The following is a 21137-nucleotide window of genomic DNA, read 5'->3' as shown; positions in this document are numbered from 1 at the left end:
TGGGAACATCATGTTTTCCCAAGACAAGACTAGGGTCTGCTTCTTCCTAGAACACTGTCAGATGGCAAATATCTATTCCATGGCTTTTCATTGTGGGAAATTGACTTTGAGGCCAAACACTATGTCCTGGGTACAAACAACTTGTTTTTCTCACATTATTATATTAAAATACAATTGTGTTTTATGCTTCTCAAACATCAGTTGGTTGATCTCAAGGACTATGTGAAGAAGAGTAACCAAGGCAATCTCATGGCCAAACTAGAGGTGATGTTAATTGCATGAACCCAAGGCAACTCCAAGTGTTTGAAAAGTCCTGGAGAGCCAGTAGGAACCAGATCCTTTTCAGGAGCCAGGCTTTCTGGAAGATTTTAACCCCTTTACATCATACTCTAGTTGCAGTAATTTTTCTCCTTCTTTAGCTCCTACCTCAGCATCTTCACATCCCTTGGCATCTGCCACCTAAATAGATTGGCCACATGAAAAAGAGAAAAGAGCTCATGTACACTTAATGAGTGGTTAGAAGAATTAGTAGGTGCAGCTTGTCATGAACACAATTCTTTGAAACAATTAATAAAAGTTCAGCAGCTCTGTCTCCTTTTCTGTGACCACCATAAAATGCTGCCAGGTAGTTAACAGAATTTGGACGTGAGCTGAAGATGGATCAGCCCAAATACTTCCGTTTTGAAAGGATTATGGTCTTGAGTTGCTAAGTCACTTACATTTTGTCCTTTAACAAACCAGAACAAACTTTAAAGAATGTTCCCTGTTCAGACTTGGAAACTTGTGGTTTTGATATTCACAATAAATTTACTAGTTGTGCAGGTGCACCATCCATTCCCCAATATATTTTGATTGAAGGGGTGGGAACCTTAATGTAAGTTTGTTAAGTGTCCAGTTTAAATTTAAGAGAGAAAGACCAAGAGAAACTGATGAGGCTTTGATAATTCCTGTTTACAGATATATGAGATATCTTGGGAGTCAATGAAGGAGGTTAAACATGAGATAGTGAAAAGAGTATGTTTTAAATGAGCTCCTTTTCCTACACAGCCCAAAGGTTTTGTCTCTGGAAAGCCTTTTTGCTTTGCATTTGCCTCCATACAGTCAAGAACAGGATGCTCAACAGCTCTTAAAGTGATCAGTGCAGGAAACAGGTTGAACAATTAAATATATATTTTTCAAAGTCTACAATAGCAAGAATTATTCAGCAGCTAGAAGCTCCTAGCTCAGTACTTTAGGTCAAACACCTGACCATATATAGCATTCTGTGAATGTTTGCGAGTTGTATTTATCTAGCCTTTTTCTTTGATGTTTATGATCACCGTCTGAAAAAAATGGTTGCTAGAAACTAGAAAGGAATTACAAAATATATTTCTTCATACTCTGTTTCTGAAATAGCTGCGTAATAAGTATGTGGCAGCCACTCCAGTCAATTTAGCTGCAAGTCTGTTAATGCTTGAGTCTCAGTTCCTAGTGAACAGTGTGATTCTATTCCAACTTTATAAATCTATGATTCTGTTTGACTGCCATATTTCATTATTCATGTACTGCACCTGCAAAGGAAACATACCCTGCACTATCACCTGCTGAACCATTCACAAAGCAGAATAAAAGCCAAGTATGCCCCCTGCTGGAGGGAAATGTAAACACTGACAACGCAAAAGACTTGTAGAGATGGTAGAACAAATGTCTTCATTTGAAAAGCCTCATACTCTTTCACAGGATACAACTGAAACCACTTTCCCAGTGCTGCAAAACAGAGAGTTGTATTCTGAAGATGACAGGATCAGCCCCCTGTCACTATCACTCTGCCCCTTATATGTCACATAATATTTTGTTGCAAGTCATTTTTCTTTTGAGACAGCTCTGAAGAAGCAGCTTTCCAGTGAGGCTGTGGCTGACATGGAGATCAGTCTGTCACAAGAAGCATGTCAGGGTGGTACACAAGTTCCTCCAAGTCCTAGGAGGGCAGGACAATGTGCCGCTGCCCCACTGAGTCCTTGATTTCACTCATGAAACTGACTGATGGTACTGCAGGAGACTGGATGACAGATGGTTTGAGCATTGAAACTGCAGGACTGATACCTCTGAAACAAAAAAAGGTTCCTTTGATTATTATTTTTTTCATCACCAACAGTACTGTGTTAAAGAAAATATTTTTTCTGTGTTAATGCCAAGATCTGATCTGAGACTTAAGCAGGACTGGGTAAGGTTGTTTTGTTTTTATTGTTTGTTCAGAGACCTTTGAAGGGTCAGGGGAACAGCCCTAATGACTTCTCAGTTTTTCTTGGGCAGCAGCTCCCATGAAAACCCTCTCTCTTGGAAGAAGCTCTCCTTTCCATCTCAGAGGTGCTGCTGCTGTTTTCAGAATTTTTCCTAAGCATAGTGTGTTGGCTGATTCCTTACTGCTTTTATTTTCCATAAATCTGGCCACTCTCCTTGACTCCCCTACCCCAATTACTTTCAGGCCCTTTTCCCAGGGTTCCTAAACTTCCATGGAAAAAGAAAAAAGAGCAGATCAGAAACTAGTAGAAGAGATCAAAAGGATGAGCTGAAAGAGAGAACATTCCAACAATATCCTGACAAGTGTTCAAGCCTCATTCTAAAATCACATCCCGATGCGGGTGCAGTTTGTTTATATTATAAGCCCATACCCCATCTACTCACTTCTGAGAGTAAGGAGGAGGAAGTGCAATAACCCTGGGTCGTGCTGTCAACACCATTTCCCCACGACTGGCTTCCACCATAATGTTCTGGATGGCGTTAGCCAGCACCATCTCAGTCAGATTTGCAAATGCTGGCATCCTAAAGACAAAATAAAATAAATTCCTACTTTTCTGGAAAATTATTACAGCACAGTGCCTACCTGCACCCTTGTCTAAACAAGCAGCCACCGTGTTGGCAAAGGACACAACCCAGGTCTAAGAGGCCAAAGACACAGTGGCCTAGAAGATATTCATTGCCTACCTCGTCAGTATCTTGAATAACACCTGTTTCATTTTGGTGAGTGGCCCCCCTGTTTATGTCAGGGAAGGTAGCTGCATCCCATAATAGTGACATACACTGTTAGTGTGTTATATCAAACATTTGCATAATTTGCTTGGCAGCGTTTTTGGAGTATTTGGGCCAGGGTTAGCATTCTATGAACAAAGGAGAGCAACAGGGCAGGTGAGCATTTGAGAGGAATGAACACAGTGGCAAATTCCAGATCTTTGTAACGGATGAATGGTGGGTGGGGTAGGTATATATGTGCCTTCAAGTTGCCTGTCAATTTATGGCAACCCAATGAATTTCGTAACCTTTTCTTAGGCAAGGAACACTGCCAGTTCCTTCCTCTGAAACATAGCCTACAGCACCTGGTGTTCATTGGTGATCTCCCATCCAGATACTAACCAGGGCTGACCCTGCTTAGCTTCCAAGATCAGACAGAATCTGGTGCTTTTAGGCTAGAGGTTGAGGATTAAATCAGTGCCGCAACCAACACTGTTTTTTCAGCAACCCTGGCAGACTATATTCTGTGATCCATCTGGCCTCAGGGAGAGAAGGGGCAGGCCCAGCTCCACCAAGCCTAGCCCAAAGACAGAAGAAAGGCCTCCCTCCGTTCATCTGCTATGGCTCTGGCTGCAGAGGGAGAGAAGAACCACTGGACTTGATTCCCTTCACCACTGCCATCCCTCTCTCCTTTTGTGTCATGCATTTTTAAGATTGTAAACATGAGGGCAGGTAACTGTTTAATTAACAGTGTGTAAGCCACTCTGAGAGCACTTTTAAGGAGTGGGATATAAATACAACAACAACAACAATAATAATCTCAAGTTCAGTATCAGACTATATGAATGTTGTCAGCTCATGTCACTGGGCACATTCTTGTTCACCAACCCCTATAAAATCTCAGAGCTTCATAGGCTGAGCAAACTTGAGTGAAATAGGAGGGTTCCACTTATGTCCCTATCTCCTGACTGCTGTCTCAGATTATGACTTTCCTGATTCTAGCCTCTGGCCCTTTCAGCTTTAGATTTGACCCTCTCAACCCTTCCTACATGAAGTCAAATGTTTTCATGGCTGGCATCATAGTTTTTTGTGGTTTGGGGGGGGGCTATGTGGCCATGTTCTAGAAGAGTTTATTCCTGACGTTTCACCAGCATCTATGGTTGACATCTTCAGAGACGCCAACCAGTCAGAAATAAACTGGTTTTTAGCTTGGATGTGCTTCTGGATTCAACTCTGAGCCTGGAAGCTCAGGTTTCAGTGGTGGCCAACAGTGCATTTGCACAACTAAAGCTTGTACACCAGCTGAATTCATTCCTTAAGGTGTCAGATATGATCTCAGTGACACAACCCTTAGTTAGTTATATCCTGGTTGGACTACTGTAACACACTCTGTGTGCGGCTGCCTTTGAAAAGTGTTTGGAAACTTCAACTGGTCTGAAGAACTGTAGCCATATTGCTAACTGCAACTGGCTGGAAGGAACACACAACTCCCTTGTTGCAATAGCTTCACTGGCTGCCGATCCATTCCTGGACACAATTCAAAGTGCCGGTTTTGACCTATAAGGCCTACACACCTCAGGCTCAGGTTATTTGCAGGATCATATTCTCCTCTTTGAGCTAGCCCATGCTTTGAGATCTGTTGGGGAGGCCCTTCTCACTGCCATACCACCCTCACAGATACAGTGGTGCCTCGGGTTACGAAATTAATTCGTTCCGCGGCTGCTTTCGTAACCCGAAAAGCCTTCGTAAGCCGAATTGCCATAGGCGCTAATGGGGAAAAGCCGCGATTCCGTGCGAAAAAGCCGAAAAAAGCACCAAAAGTTTTTTCGTAACCCGAAAAAACATTCGTAACCTGAAACAATGATTCCCTATGGGATTTTTTCGTATCCCGAAAATTTCGTAACCTGGGTATTTCGTATCCCGAGGTACCACTGTACACGAAATTTTATTTGTATTTTTATTTCATTTTTTTTCATCCAAGGAAATCTACAGCAGAGGCAGAGCTGATTGAGCTCACTGCCACAAATTGTTGAAACATCAGGGGCTTTAATGTTGGTTTTTTCTGGAGGATTTTTTTTTCAGGAGGAAGCCCACAGTCCTGTTCCAGTAATTTCCTAAGACTTTTCAGTATGGACACTGACGGAACCACGGCAGTCACCTGCAACACTTGTGGGATGTTTGTCTTCTTGCCTACAGAAGTGGAGAACTTCACATGCCCCAAGTGCAAGTTGGTAGCCCTCTTGGAGGAGAAAGGGCAGCAGTTGGAGTCCAGAGTAGCTACATTACAGCATATTAGGGACCAGGAGGATTTCCTGGACACAACAGAACTAACAATCCTGGATGAGTACCACGCAGAGGAAGTTGCTGGAGTGGAGGAGGTCACTTCACATACACAGGAGGCAGACAGCTGGAGGAATGTCACACAAAGAAGTAGGCCAAGAAGGGATTGTTCGGGGAGTTTGCAGCTAGACAATCGATTCGAAGCTCTTTCCCTTATCAAGGAGGATGAAGAAGAGCAGCATGGACAGATTTCAGGGACAGAGCAGGCAAGCCTGAGAGTCCCACCCAAGGGAACAGCCGCTGCTAAACCTCGTAGGAGGTGTGTGGTCGTGGTGGGAGACTCCTTGCTGAGGGGTACAGAAGCAGTGATTTGTAGGCCTGACAAGATGTCTCGAGAGGTGTGTTGTCTCCCAGGGGCAAAGATCCGTGATGTGACAGAGAGGCTGACAAGACTGGTCAAGCCTACTGACCAATACCCCTTCCTTTTGGTCCACGTGGAAACCAATGATACTGCAAGACACAGCCTGCAGAACATCAAAAGGGATTATGAGGCGCTTGGTAGGAAGCTGAAAGGAATGGATGCACAGGTTGTCATCTCGTCTCTTCTGCCAGTTGAAGGGCACGGTCCAGGAAGGGAGAGGAAAATAGCGGATGTGAACAACTGGCTTTGCAGATGGTGCCGCCGAGAATGATTTGGATTCTTTGATCATGGGCTGCGGTTCCATGAGGAGGGACTTCTTGCAACAGATGGGTTGCATTTCACTCCAGTTGGAAGAAATGTTTTTGCCAACAGTCTCAAGAACTTGATCAGGAGGGCTTTAAACTGAGTTCCGTGGGGAAGGGAGACAATATTAAGGAAGGCAAAAGGGCTGGAGAAAATAGTTAAACAGACATAGAGAAAACAAGAAAAAAAAGTGCAAGGACCCAACAGTGGGAGGCAAAAAAACTTGCACAAGCAGCAAGTAAATGGGACCCGTGGTCTGCGATGTCTCTACACTAATGCACAGAGCATGGGAAATAAGCAAGATGAACTTGAACTCCTAGTACAACAAAGCAATTATGATATAATAGCCATCACTGAAACCTGGTGGGATGAGTCTCATGATTGGAATGTGGAAATAGAGGGGTATAACCTTTTTAAGAGAAATAGGCCAAACAGGAAATGAGGAGGAATAGCACTATATGTCAGAGATATTTACACCAGTGAAGAGATCCAGGACATCAATCATGGAAGCCAGGTGGAGAGCATCTGGATAAAAATGAAAGGGCAGGGAAACAACAGCGATGTTACGGTGGGAGTCTACTACAGACCCCCAAGTCAGACTGAGGAATTGGATGATATCTTTCTAGAACAGATGACCACACACTCAGAAAAGAGATATGTAGTAGTGATGGGCGACTTCAACTACCCTGATATTTGCTGGAAGTCAAACTCAGCAAAATCCTCAAGGTCTAGCAAATTCCTCACTTGCCTGGAAGACAATTTCATTGTCCAAAAGGTGGAAGAGGCAACAAGGGGGTCAGCTATTTTGGATCTGATCCTAACCAACAAGGATGACTTGGTTAATGGGGTGCAAGTGATGGGATCATTAGGTGGAAGTGACCATGTTCTCCTGGAGTTTGTTATACAATGGAAAGGAGAAGCTAGGCATAGTCAAACACGCATTCTAGACTTTAGGAGAGCAGATTTCAGTAAACTTAGAGAAGTATTGAGGGTGATCCTATGGTCAGAAATACTAAAAGGGAAGGGAGGTTCAGGACCAATGGTAGTTTCTCAAAAGGGAGATACTGAAGGCACAATTTCAAACAGTTCCACTGAGAAAGAAAAATGGGAGGTGTCTCAAGAAACCAGGATGGATAACTAAGGAACTTTCAACTGAGCTAAGTTTGAAACGGAATATGTATAAGAAATGGAAAAAGGGGAAAATCACAAAAAAGGAATTCAAAGAAATAGCAGGCATGTGTAAAGTCAGAAAAGCTAAATTGCAGAAAGAACTCAGGCTTGCTAGAGAGGTTAAAAAGAATAAAAAGGGATTTTTTGGATATGTCCGCAGCAAAAGGAAGGAGGCGGTCACTGCATGGAAAAGATGGCAAAATGCTAACAGGGGACAGAGAAAAGGCAGAATTACTCAACACCTTATTTGCCTCAGTCTTCTCAAAAAATGAAAAGGGTGCTCAACCTGAGGATAATGGAGCAGAGGACAGCATAGGAAAATTTCAGCACAGAATAAGTAAAGAGATAGTAGAGGAATAACTTGTTAATCTAAATGAATTTAAGTCTCCGGGACCAGATGAACTACATCCAAGGGTACTAAAAGAACTGGCAAATGTAATATCGGAGCCATTGGCAATCATATTGGAAAACTCCTGGAAAACAGGAGAAATTCCAGCAGACTGGAGGAGGGCAAACGTTGTTCCCATCTTCAAAAAGGGGAAAAAAGAGGATCCCAACAATTATCGTCCAGTTAGTCTGACATCAATACCAGGAAAGATTCTGGAGCAGATCATTAAACAGAGAGTCTGTGAACATCTAGAAGGCAATGCCATAATCACAAAAAGTCAACATGGGTTTCAGAGAAACAAGTCATGCCAGACAAATCTAATCTCTTTCTTTGATAAAATTACGAGCTTAGTAGATGAAGGGAATGCTGTGGATATAGTATATCTTGATTTCAGTAAGGCCTTTGAAAAGGTTTCCCATGACATTCTTGCCAACAAGCTTGTAAAATGTGGGCTAGACAAAGTAACTGTTACATGGATTTGTAACTGGTTGACCGACCAAACCCAAAGGGTGCTCAACAATGGCACTTTTGCATCCTGGAGAGAAGTGACCAGTGGGGTCCCACTGGGCCCAGTGTTATTCAACATCTTTATCAATGACCTGGATGACAGAATTGGGAGCATACTTATCAAATTTGCAGATGACACCAAATTAGGAGGAATAGCTAATACTCCAGAGGACAGGATCAACATTCAAAATGACCTGAATAGACTAGAAAGTTGGGCCAAAGCTAACAAAATGAAATTCAACATGGAGAAATGTAAGGTACTGCACTTAGGGCAGAAAAATAAAATGCACAGATATAGGATGGGGGACACCTGGCTGAATGAAACTACATGTGAAAGGGATCTGGGAGTCCAAGTAGACCACAAGTTGAACATGAGTGAGCAGTGCGATGCGGCAGCTAAAAAGGCCAATGCAATTTTAGGCTGCATCAATAAAAGTATAGTACTGTAATACAAGAGAAGTAATAGTGCCACTGTATTCTGCTCTGGTCAGGCTCCACCTGGAATATTGTGTCCAGTTCTGGGCACCACAATTCAAAAAGGACATTGAGAAACTGGAGCGTGTCCGGAGGAGGGCGACTAAAATGCTGAAAGGTCTGGAAACCATGCCCTATGGGGAACGACTCAGGGAGCTGGGGATGTTTAGCCTGGACAAAAGAAGCTTAAAAGGTGATATGATAGCCCTGTTTAAATATTTGAAAGGATGTCATATTGAGGAGGGAGCAAGCTTGTTTTTTGCTGCTCCAGAGAACAGGACCCGCAACAATACTTCCTGATAGTAAGGGCTGTTCGACAGTGGAACACACTCCCTTGGAGTGTAGTGGAGTCTCCTTCCTTGGAGGTCTTTAAGCAAAGGCTAGATGGCCATCTGTCGGGAATGCTTTGATTAGGATTTCCTGCATGGCAGGGGGTTGGACTGGATGGCCCGTGCGGTCTCTTCCAACTCTGATTCTATGATTCTATCTGGTAGGAAAATAATAGAGGGCCTTCTCAGTGGGTGCTCCCAGGCTCTGGAACTACCTTCTCACAAGTTAGTCTAGCATCCACCCTAATTTCTTTTCATGTCAAGTCAAGACTTTTCTGTTTTGACAAGGATTTGATGAGTGACTGCATAAGGCCTGTGCTGCATCCTGCTAACAGTGCCGGAGTGTGTGTGTGTGTGTGAAACATGTTTTAATCTGGTTTTAAATTTTTGATTGCTTAATTTTGTTTTAACTTTTGTAGAGCTTGTGAACTTTTAACAATGTGTTTTTTAATTATTGTAAGCCTCTTTGCCAAACTGAGGAAAAGGCAGGATAGAATTATGTATCATCATCATCATCATCATTTTTAACTGACTTCACCTGTGCTTCTGCTTCTCTCCCTTCAGATCTCTGACTACTTAAGAACTTCACTTCTGCCTGATTTTCACCCCTATCATTCCAACCGACTATGGACCTTGACTGTTTTGGTACATAATCCTTTTCCATACCTTCTATGCCCACCCTAAACTGGCAATTTCCATGGGTTCAGCAACAAGGAACAGCCCTCCTGGAGTTTGGAGGCAGGAACATGGAACTATATTAGACAGCGAAGCCCCTGATGCCCTGACTTTGGGAACCTATACCTAAATCCTTTTTTGTGTTTCTAATTCATGAACAAACATAATCTGCTATTTTTAATTCATTTCCTTAAGCTTTGAAACCTTGACACATTCATTTTTTAAATAAGACCAGCAGAATAGTTTGTCAGGAAACTGAATCCCATGGCTACAAGTGCAAGGCTACAAGTGGTGACAACTGTGTTGTGTATATATCTATATAGCTCTTTATATGGCTTCCTTCATCTTCTATAAGGCACAGAAGGCAGAAGAAGTATGACATGATGCCTATCAGCCTTTCCAGCTCCCATGTTGTTCTGTAGCTACATTTCTGATAATTTTTGCATTACAGAAGGATTAGCACTGGAGTATGAGCATCTTGCTCACAAGTGACAATCTTACGTAGAGATGGCCCAGCAATCAAGTCTCTTGCTCACCTGATGATGTATTCTTTCTGCTCACGGAACTGTTCCTTGCGAATAATTACACTTAGACTTTCATGAGCATCTGAAGACCTTGCAGCAGATGTCTCTCCTCCAGAATCTTCATTTTCAAGCCTATTGTTTTGGCTGAACTCTGAGGTCGGAGTTGTTGTGGTGGTGCCACCAGGGCTGTGCTTCTGTTTGGCAGATTCTTCACTCCAGAGCTGACAGAAGTAGGGAGTGGGCTCTGCAAGGCTCCTGATCACTGCTTCTTGAAACTGTGTCTCTTCCAGCAAACCCCTGGAATATCAATAGGGAAATCTGCATTGGAATTCTGACAGCATTACATACTGGGATAGCTGGGTTTTTATGCATAGAATCATAGAGTTGGAAAAGACCACAAGGGCCATCCAGTTCAACCCCCCTGTCATGCAGGAAATCACAATCACGGATGCTTTGATTGTGATATCCTGCATGGCAGAGGGTTGGACTGGATTGCCCTTATGGTCTCTTCCAATTCTGTGATTTTACACATGAAAAATCAACTATCCCAGTATGTAATACAGCAAAGGGATAAAAGTATGGCAAAGAAACTGGGGGTCTTCTCCAAAGATTCATCCTCAAACATCACATAGTCCATCTTGCCAAACTGAGCTACAATGAAATCACGATGGTAATGTGAAAAAGTCTTATATTCAATTCCTGTATGAGCCAAAAAGGCAAAGCAAGAGATTCATATTTTCCATCTGCCCATAATGGAGTAAATCTTCCTTTCCTGCAAGAGTCTGAACTAAATGATATTAATGGTAGTAAATCAGAGTAATACAATTTATTTGGCATTGGACTCCCGGTTTTTAAATATTTTCTCCTTGAGACTCTCATACTTGCCTTGGATTTTAATATCTTTCAGCCTAGCATGTCTCTCATAGGAGTGTTTTGAGAACACAATGGGATAATCACTCAAAGTATACTACCTAACCTCCTTGGAAGAACAGTAAAATACAAATGTGATACATGTCCTCTAATCCAGCCATTCTGTGGCTATTAACACCTGTTGCCACTTCATATGTTGTGTTAGTATGGCAAGACAGTTGGTAAAGAAGTCACTTACTTTATCACTGTAGAAAGCATGTCAGTCACTAGCTGGGCCTCCTCTTCTGTGCAGCTTTCCAGTTCTGGCCAGTTTTGAGACTTTATGGGCTGTCTCTTAATTTTGCTCCTGCTTGGGGACACTTTATCTGTAGCATGTGTTCTTGCTGCCTTCCCCTTAATTTGTCTGGAAAGGGGACAACATGGGGAAATTAAAATTCCTTTGCAAAATGCCTATGTTTCCCATGAGTCTGGACATAAGGGGATATGATTTTATCCTTTAACTCATTTTTTTCAATGTTCTCTCATCTCAGAGGTGGATTAGAAGGGATGCGATTGCATTTTGTCAGTAGTGCTTCACATGTTGCCAGGGCCAACCCGTCTTTCAGACAGAATGAGACACTGCCTCAAATAGCACATTTGTAATTATTGTATTTTGTGATTATGAGAGATACTTATTGGGTTTTCTGCTGTGGGCCAGAATAAACTGGTTGGGTTTGGGAATATTGCACCTTGAACTGGGCAGGCAAGCCAGTTGCCAGTTGTCACCTCTGGTAGGAAAATATCTTTGCTCACTCTCCAACATTGGTTTTCCAAATGATAAGCAAAGATGTAAGGTAGCTTTCATACTAAATTATCTTAACAATATAATTTTTATGAAGTTAGTGATTTCCACTTACATTGAATTTGGAAGCCATTGCTATTGGATACCAATTACACATATGTCTGGTGTTGAGCAAGAACAGAACAGAAACCTTCAAAGAACTGGCTGCAGGAAAAGGCTTACCGGGAGAGGAAGTACTGAGGCAAGTCATCAGGAAAGTTGGCCAAGAAATCATCAATTGAGTGGGACCTTGCTGTAACTCCTAAATGCATGAGAAAGGGCTTTGGGGGCTCTGGCTTGGCCCACAACCTGCTGGTGTCTTTATTCCTTAAGTGCATCCTTTCGCTGCGACTGGCAGGAGGATTAGGTGCCTGGATGTTCTTAATGGGGGGAAGAGTCTGTTGGGGAAAAATTAAAAGAAGCTCTTTAGTGCATGGTCTGGAGCTCTTAGGAAGCTAACCAGTTGAACCAAATTATTACACAAAAGTCCTAAAACAAGCTAAATGTGAAGAAGAGGTTATGCAAATAGGAACTGAAAGAGAGTGTTTGCTTTATACAGAGGCATGCCTCAGTGAACAAAGCCTCTGAGAGTTTCTTTTTACAAAGTCTTTTTATGACTGCTCAGCTCCCTTTCTCCTTGTCCTCTCTACCTGGCAATTTTTTTAGCAGCAGCAGTACTGGAAAGATGGTGAAAGAGGGCTGGAAAAGCACAGACATCTGGCAGCAGCATGGCTGCAGTAAACCATGTAATAAACCTTGAGCTAAGAAAGAATAGGGTCCTACTGTAGCTGTATGTGTTGGTCAACAACAGGCAAGGCAAATACCAGATGCCTCCAGAATCCCTTACTTGAGTATGTGTTAACAGCAAAACAGTAAAAAGAGAAGAGCAAATAAGCCTGCCTCACCAGCTACTCCCAACACTAAAAAAAAGCATAGATCTGTAAGTCTGGTCATCAAATGTAAATCATAAGAAAGTAGAAATTGGTGAAAGAAAAATAATAATCCCTGGATGCATTTTGGAAGCATCTTTGATCAGTAGATGATTCAAAGTGTTTCTGTCTACTCATGCAAGGTTTACCTGGTTGTTTTATTTCATGTGCATATCTTTAGTTCTGAATAACATCTCTGCTGAAACTGTTCAAGCTGCTTTTATAGGAACGTATCCCTGTTCTTTCCAAATTTTTTTGCCACTGATGCCAAAGTTTCTGTTAAAGATAATGTGTCCAGAGACACATCTGCTCCTTAACTGAAGTGTACTCATAAAATTACTATGTTTGGCACTCCTCTTGCTTCCCTTATGAATTAGGTTATGTATCTCTCTCTTTATCTATCTCAAATAATTAAAAAATATTCAGATGTTAAGTAGAAAAATTGTGGTATTCAAGAAGTGTTTTTGCCATATTGTGCTTTGACATACTAATGTCCAGAGTTGAGCTCAAGGAAAAATGATTCTGCAGCTTGAAAGCAGGGGCTGGTTTTGCTTAACACTGAGTAGCTGGCAGAAGTTTCTTCCCAAATCGGTTTTTGAACTTTTAAACACAACACTCAGCAATTTATTAAAATGCTGACTAGACACTGGATCACATAAACTTCGAACTGCATTTTAAATGTCTTTAGAAAGTTTATCACACAGGGACCATATGTACCTCCATCCTGATAATGATTAAAACAACCGCATCTTGCAAAAGCGCGCAAATGATTTTCACACACAGAACACAATAATGCATTAGAGGCTCATTACTAAAGCGAGAAAGAGGGTAGTCTGTGCATTTGGTTTTCACACAGATGCGTGTAAATCCGATTGATGGTTTTTGGAATTGTGTTTTTGCGCATGCGCACAGAACAATTAGTTGTGTCACCAGAAGTCACCAGAGCACACATGGCAGCAAACAAAATCACCCAGAGAAATAAACAATTTTATTTACAAAATTTTCTTTATAAAAAATATACTGTACTGTCCCTTACTTTCCCAGAAATGTTATCCAACCTAAGTTAAAAAAAAAAAATTAGCCAAAAGATAGAAAAGTTTTTTTTAAAAAGCATAGAAGGTTGCTTTCCTCTTGGCAATTCGGTATGACAAAGCCGCATCGGAGGTAAGCTCACCCCAAAGAACCATAGGAAATCTGGCAACAACTACAAAAACTGTGAGAATCCCAAAATCTGCAAATAGCTTTCACACTACAGCAATTGCACAAAAAAGCGATATTGTGAATGAAACAGAAATTAATAGACAATATTTCCCCAAAAATGACTAACTGCTGGTTCATGTCTCTTTTTGGTTGGATTCTTCGCAGTTTGAGCACAACGTCATGTGAAAACCAATTATGCAATTGTGCCTAATATGCTGGATAATCATGGGTTTGTACCCTTTTAAACTGCTAGTTTTCCCCATGTGATAAACTCCCAGGAAAAGGAGAAAGTAGAGTATGGGAAAGGGAACAGACTTAACAACACAACTCAAATTTGTCGGTTTCAGTATAAAGATGGTGGACTGAGGACTGCGCTAACCCTGCTAGAAAATAAAAATGTTGACTCTTGTTCCTAGATATACAGTCAGCCCTGCCCATTTGCAGGTCTGACTTTTGCAGAATTTATTATTCACTGATTATTTGCTGCTTCCTTGGCTGCAGCCCTATGCCATTTTTAATAAGGACTGCAAGTCTCAAAAGACTGAGACACAGTGAATATGCAGCGAGGCTAGTAAGTCCCTATTAAAAATGGCAGCAATAGAGGAGGTAGAAAGGCCTGCCAGCCACTTGCTTCTGCCTTGTGAAGGAAACCCGCCACACTGAAGGGGTCCGCATTGGGTTGAATCTGCAGATTGTACTTTTTATGTATGTTAAATGGAGTGAGCTCCCATCACTAGTCCCAGCTTCTGCCAACCTAGCAGTTTGAAAGCATGTCAAAGTGCAAGTAGAAAAATAGGTACCACTCAGTGGGAAGGTAACTGCGTTCTGTGCAGTCATGCTGGCCACATGATCTCAGACATGTCTTCGGCTTAGTAACGGAGATGAGCACCATCCTCTACAATTGGACATGACTTGGCTACCTTGTCAAAGGGAAAATCTTTACCTTTTTAAAAACATGATTGTGGGAGGGACTAAAATTATTTGCTGTTTTTCCCGCTTTTGCATGTGTCCTGCACCCCTAACTCTAGAAAATGTAGTGGGCTGCCTGTATCTGTATGAAACAAACACACACCATTCATGCTCTCTGAGTCAGGACCATGCTAGAGTTCTACTCTCCCACTCCAGAGCTTACAAATGTTACTTTTTTGAGACCACTGCTGCAAGTATCCCCCAGCTAGAATGGCGACTACTATGACATAACAACTTGGTGTATGAATAAAAAACTTGTCCAAGCTCTGATCCTTTCTACCTTCTACTTGTAGCAGACAAGCAGTATCACATACTAAAGGTAAAGGTTTCCCCTTGACATGAATGTCTAGTTGTAACCGACTGTAGGTTACCAATCTCAGGGAGCCAGAATTGTCCAAATATGACTCCAGTGGTCATGTGGCCAGCATGACTGCACAGAACACTATTTATGTACTTTCGAACTACTATGTGGGCAGGAGCTGGGACTAGTGATAACGGCTCACTCCACTCGGTGCTTGGGCCTTGAAATGCCAACCTTCCAACCTTATGATTGTCACAATTAGTGTCTTAACCACTAAGCCACCATGTTGCATGTAATATACTACAGGACACTGTAGTCCATCTTGAATCTCAGTTTCTTCCACTTTGGAGATGGATTATAGAAAACTTATTACCTTGTATTTCTGGACCTCTGTAAGCATCTTACAAAACTTTGTTGACTCCAGGGAATTTGAAACCCCCTAAAAAGAGAAAGGAAATAGTAGCAAAGGATACAGAAGTAAGAATGTTATGGCTACAGTACTCAGCTATATACAAAAATTTTATGAAGTCCTGACATTTTTTTTAACATAAAAGAGATTTGGGAGGCCACACTTTAAGCAAAGATGCAACGGTCGGTTGAGGTGGTGAACTCTTTCTGTGCTAGCCATTTAACTGCTCAGAAATGGCTCTTCCCAGGCTCCTTTCTCTTTCATTGGGTTCTCGATAGGCTATCTAGTTTGGCATAGAAAAAAAACAGACCAGGGGGATTCTGAATGGAAAATTGCCTGCAAATAAGAACCCCATTCTTCCCTTCATGGTTCTTTGCTCAACAACTAGCCTCTTGAGACTCTTTCACATCAAGAAAGAGGTTGTCTGTGTAACGCATAGTTTGTCCCCAGGTTTCCCATCTACACCTTCCCAAACCCGTGAATTCTGCAAACAGAAACCCTCAAATTCTGTATTCAAAACTTTGATTATAAACCAAACTAAACATACCTCTTTGATATAATTCTTAATTTGTCTGACTTGCCCTACAAGAGTTAGAGAATCCACTTGTAATAGCAAATGGGAAGAAACTGGAATACTGCCTCAGCCAAAAGTACTCCTTATGATGTAAGATTATTTTACATTTTTGGGCTGCGACCCTCTATTTGGCTTACCTGGGAATAAGCCTCATTGAACTGAATGGGACTTAATACTGAGGGAACATGTCTAGAAGTGTCTTGCTAAGTGTACTTTTATTAAGACTTTCAAAATGCAAAGTGTAAATGTGACAAACTTGTTTGCAAACTCTGTGCATTTTACAGGTACACTTGTACACTACATCTGTCACTGCATAATATGTGAAATGACCTTGGCTTTCTGTGACAATTGGCAGGAATTTATGTAAAGTCATATGAAAACAGTATGGACAGAACTGCAGAACAAACAAACAACTAATTATTCATTTTTCTTTCTTTTTTTCCTTATTTTCTCTAAATAAACAACAATTCATTGAGATGTTCTACCACAAACAGGACCTAATCAAGTTTGTGTAAGAGAATTTCCCAGATAATTATATCTAACGTTAATGGGCATGAGAGGGATTATCCACCTTGGATGTAGAAGTGTCTTAGGCTGGATCCAGACAAGAATTCAGTTGTGAAGTCAAAGGCTTTCACAACTGGCATCCATAGTTTTTTGTGGGTTTTTCGGGCTATGTGGCCATGTTCTGGAAGAATTTATGCCTGACGTTTTGCCCACAACTGTGGCTGGCATCTTCAGAGGCTGGTGGCATATATATGCTGTGTGACCCATGGTTGGGAGGAAATGATTTACATGTTAATCTGTGTGTTGCCTTGTTGTTGAATGGCAAAGAATTCAGTTGTTTGTAATATCTTAATACTATTTCTATCTTTAGATTTTCCCATGCACAACTGATGAATATATGGGGGGAAACAACTAGATGGCTGGGGGGGTAATGTGTGAACAGTTAGTAAGTATACCATTGGAAAAAGTTACTATTTTGGACTACAAATTCCATAATCCAATTCTGAGCATTTTAATTCAAAAAGTAATATTCCTGTGCCCTGGTAAAGATACACAGTCCCTCAGAATAAGGCATTTAGTGCCAGAGAGTACACAATCTGGATTAGCTTTCCAGTCCAAACTAGACAAGTATTGGCCATCCCTGGTTTTTGATGCCTATTGAAAACCTATTTGTTCCAACAAGCTTTCTAAGAGCAATGATTTCTTTTCCCTTTGCTGTCATATTATTGTCATTTTTATTTTTCATAAAGTATTATGCTTTTATTATGTGCTTATTGCTTAGAAACGTTAACGTAAATGTTTCATAATAAAGAGTCAATTGCTAGAAATACAGGACATCTCGGTGAGCTTTCTAAAATGTGAATCTCAAGTCACACATCTGAGCACTGCTGCATGTGACCACTGTATCAGTATCATATAGGGCATCGTTTATCAGACACTTTCGTGTGTGTGTGTGTGTGTGTGTGTGTGTTATGTGACTTCAAGTCCGTTCTGATTTATGGTGACCCTAAGGAAAACCTATCACAGGATTTTCTTGGCAAGTTTCTTCAGTGGGTGTTTGCCATTGCCTTTCTCTGAGGCTGAAAGAGTGTGACTTGCCCAAGGTTGCCCAGTAGGTTTTTCTGCCTGGGTGGAGATTCAAACCCTGCTCTCCAGAGTCGTAGTCCAAAACTCAAAACCACAGCACCATGCTGGCTCTCACACTTTCTAATACCTGTTTGCAAAACATGATATGATCATGTGATGCAACAACTTAGAAAAAAGATGGGCCATCTTAATAAGCCCTAGTGCTCATGCCCCACTACTAAATTATCTGGCAAACTAATCCCTCTTACCTTCAAAGATTCTTTTGGGTTCTTCTTTGTGTTTAGGTCTTTCTCCGTGATGGTGAACTCCACAGCCTGTCGTGCCTTCTCAGTTTCCCACTCCTTCAGCTCCTTCTCATACTGATCTAGTGGGTGCTGAGTAAAAATCTATATAGAAAAACCTATAGTTACCTCAGCATTCTAAGAGTCTGCACTCCTGCTTCTTTTCTTTTTCTGTGCTAGACAGAGCACAGACAAAATCTTGCCTGTCTTTTGACAAATTATATGCCTTCCAAGTGAATCTAGTATGCCCTCGCTTTGGCTTATTTTCCTTACCCTGGAGAATAAATTACTAGAAAAATTACTTATCCAATCAATCAACTAAAGAAGAAACAGAATTACCACATACAGAGCAGTAACTACAAGTATTTGGTCACAAAGCAGAATTATTATTATTATTATCATCATCATCATCATCATCATCCTTTATTTATAAAGCACTGTAAATTTATACAGCGCTGTACATACAATCTTTTTAATTGGACGGTTCCCTGCCCTAAGGCTTACAATCTAAAAAGACACGACACAGAAGGGGAAGGGGAAGGGGATGAGGGCCAACAGTTCTTCTCTACCTCCGAGGCCTGGATCAGGGGAGATGGACTGGAGGGAGGACATAGCAATACAGAAAATGATTCAATAAAACAGGCAACAAAGGAACATCAAAGAGCAAGTGACAGTTATGCAATGCCTGGGAACGCTTCTCTGAACAGGATGGTCTTCAACTCCGTTTTGAAGCTGGTTAAAGAAGTGATGGCTCTTGCTCACGGGGGAAGAAGGTTCCAGGAGTGAGGAGCAGCAAGTGAAAAGGGGCGAATTCAAGATGGGGCAGAGGAAATCATGGGCTGGGACAGCAGACCTTGACTACCAGAATGGAGGGCCCTAGTGGGAAGGTGAGGAGAAATAAGGTCTGATAAGTAGGGAGGGGCCAGCCCATGGAGGGCTTTAAACGTCGACAGCAGGAGCTTGTACTGAATGCAGAAAGGGAGGGGGAGCCAGTGAAGGGATGCCAGCACAGGAGAGATGTGGTCAGAGCGGTGGGCGGATGTGATAATGCGTGCAGCTGAATGCTGGACAGAGATTAAAGGACGGAGGTGAGAAAGAGGAAGCCCAGCCAGGAGAACATTACAGTAATCAAGTCGTGAGACCACAAGGGCAGGAACCAGGATCTTGCAGAAGAACGGAGAGACAAGGTGGGATTTTGGCAATATTGTATAGTAAGAATCGGCAAGCCTTGGCTGTGGCCTGGATCTGCGGGATACACGACAGAGAAGAATCAAAGATAAAACCAAGACTGCAGGCTTGCTGGACTGGTTGAATAGAAATGTTGTCAACAGATACAGAAAAGGAGTGTTGAAGGGCGGACTTAGGAGGAAAGACAAGAAGCTCTGTCTTGGACATGTTGAGCTTCAAACGCCAATGGCGCATCCACTGTGAGACAGCTGCGAGACAGGACGAAACTTGCTGTTCAAGCCTTGGAGAAAGGTCAGGGGTGGAAAGCTACAGCTGGGTGTCATCGGCATACAGATGGTAGGAGAAACCAAAAGAGCTAATGAGTTTACCTAAGGACAGTGTGTAGAGAGAAAACAGAAGGGGACCCAGAACAGAGCCCTGAGGAACTCCAACAGATAAGGGAACAGGAGAAGAAGTCTGACCGCCAGCAACCACTGCAAAAGATCTGCCAGACAAATAAGATCTAAACCAGTTGAGAACAGAGTCTTAGAACCCAAGGTCAGAGAGTATGTCAACTAGGAGACAGTGATCAACGGTGTCAAAGGCTGCAGACAAATCGAGAAGGATGAGAACAGAGTAAAGGCCATTAGCCTTGGCCTGTAAAAGGTCATTCGAGATCTTGGTGAGAGCTGTCTCTGTAGAATGCCTTGGGCGGAAACCAGACTGAAAGGGATCAAGGATGGAGTTGGCTTCAAGAAACTCAAGACAGCAAGAATAAACAACCCCTTCCAAAACTTTAGAAAGAAAGGGAAGAAGAGAAATTGGATGATAACTAGACAAAGAGGAGGGGGTCAAGAGAAGGTTTTTTCAGAATTGGGGAAATGAGAGCATGTTTGAAGTCCGACGAGAAGGAGCCTACAGAGAGAGAGAGAATGAAGATATGGAGAAGTGAGGGCAGAAAAGAGGGAGCTACAGAAATTAGAAGACAAGTAGGAATTGGATCAAGAGAACAGGTTGCAGGTTTGGAAGAGCAGAAGTGTAGAGAGTTCATCCAAAGAAGCGGGAGGAAACACAGAAATTTTTTTAGGCGAGGGCGTTAAAAGATTATGAGCAGAAGAAGAATCGGGAGGGACTATCTCAGAGCGAATAGTGGTGATCCAACTCTAATATCTCAAGAAAATGGAGGAAGAAGGGGGGGGGAATGGAGCTATACATATTCAAAGGTATCCAGTTTGGCTCAGGCATTGTGGAAAAGATAATGCTTGTGGTGTAGCTTCTATGAAGCTGTACTATGGCAAAGGTCCATGTCACCCAGCCCTAATTATGCAATTGGGAACATGTATTCCTTGTTATAATTGGAATGTTAATAGCACAACCAACAGCTTCCCCAACCTAGTCTCCAAATACAACTTGTTAAATACTCTTTAAAACAAAGAGGTCCACTCAATGGAACTTTAGCTTTTATGGTGGACACCAAGGCTTCTGGTAGCTAATATATGTAGCCACCATCACTGTGTTTGAATGGTGAAGGAAATTATTGTCTCAAATGATTTTCTTCAATACTGAGCCTCACCTCACAGATCAAATCCGCATTGTAGAAGCATGGGCTTTCACTGGCATGCAGTGTGAGAATACATTGGATGCTCTCCCCAGGTTGTACAATTCCACTCTCTGGAGTGATGTTCAGTATCTAGGAGAGGGAGAAACAATACATCATTGTATATAGAGCAATGCATTGTGCATCTCCACCAAATGTTTTCATGGCTGTCATTTCTCATTGTGAAAATCACAATCACACTGTGCTCAATCACAAATTGTTGGGAGAGAAGGCAATGTAGTTGTAGTCCTTGAATATTTTAATAGGAGAAGTTACAACCATGGAAGAGAGGCCTAAATCCAATTGTCATCACATTTAATCGCAAAATTTAAAGATTTACCAAGTTCTCATTGATGCAGTAGGTGTAA

General features: G+C 41.9%; 1 protein-coding gene across 3 annotated transcripts in view; it reads right to left on the bottom strand.

Annotated features, from left to right (window-relative positions):
• Positions 1-1668: 1668 nt before the first annotated feature.
• Positions 1669-21137, bottom strand: part of CFAP65 (cilia and flagella associated protein 65) — a 56121-nt gene continuing 36652 nt past the window's right edge. For all 3 annotated transcript variants that reach the window (XM_042445881.1, XM_042445882.1, XM_042445883.1), the window contains 8 exons: positions 20746-20862; positions 17973-18110; positions 15522-15587; positions 11933-12147; positions 11168-11332; positions 10072-10356; positions 2665-2802; positions 1669-2084 (listed from right to left, as the gene is read on the bottom strand). In XM_042445881.1, the coding sequence (XP_042301815.1) occupies positions 1958-2084; positions 2665-2802; positions 10072-10356; positions 11168-11332; positions 11933-12147; positions 15522-15587; positions 17973-18110; positions 20746-20862 (1251 nt within the window). In that variant the 3' untranslated portion in view covers positions 1669-1957. The remainder of the gene's footprint in view (positions 2085-2664; positions 2803-10071; positions 10357-11167; positions 11333-11932; positions 12148-15521; positions 15588-17972; positions 18111-20745; positions 20863-21137) is intronic.

Source organism: Sceloporus undulatus, chromosome 1 (genome assembly GCF_019175285.1).
Source record: "Sceloporus undulatus isolate JIND9_A2432 ecotype Alabama chromosome 1, SceUnd_v1.1, whole genome shotgun sequence".
NCBI classification, from domain to species: Eukaryota; Metazoa; Chordata; class Lepidosauria; order Squamata; family Phrynosomatidae; genus Sceloporus; species Sceloporus undulatus.
The sequence above is the reverse complement of the archived record's forward strand: the minus strand, read 5'-3'. Positions and strand labels throughout refer to the sequence as shown.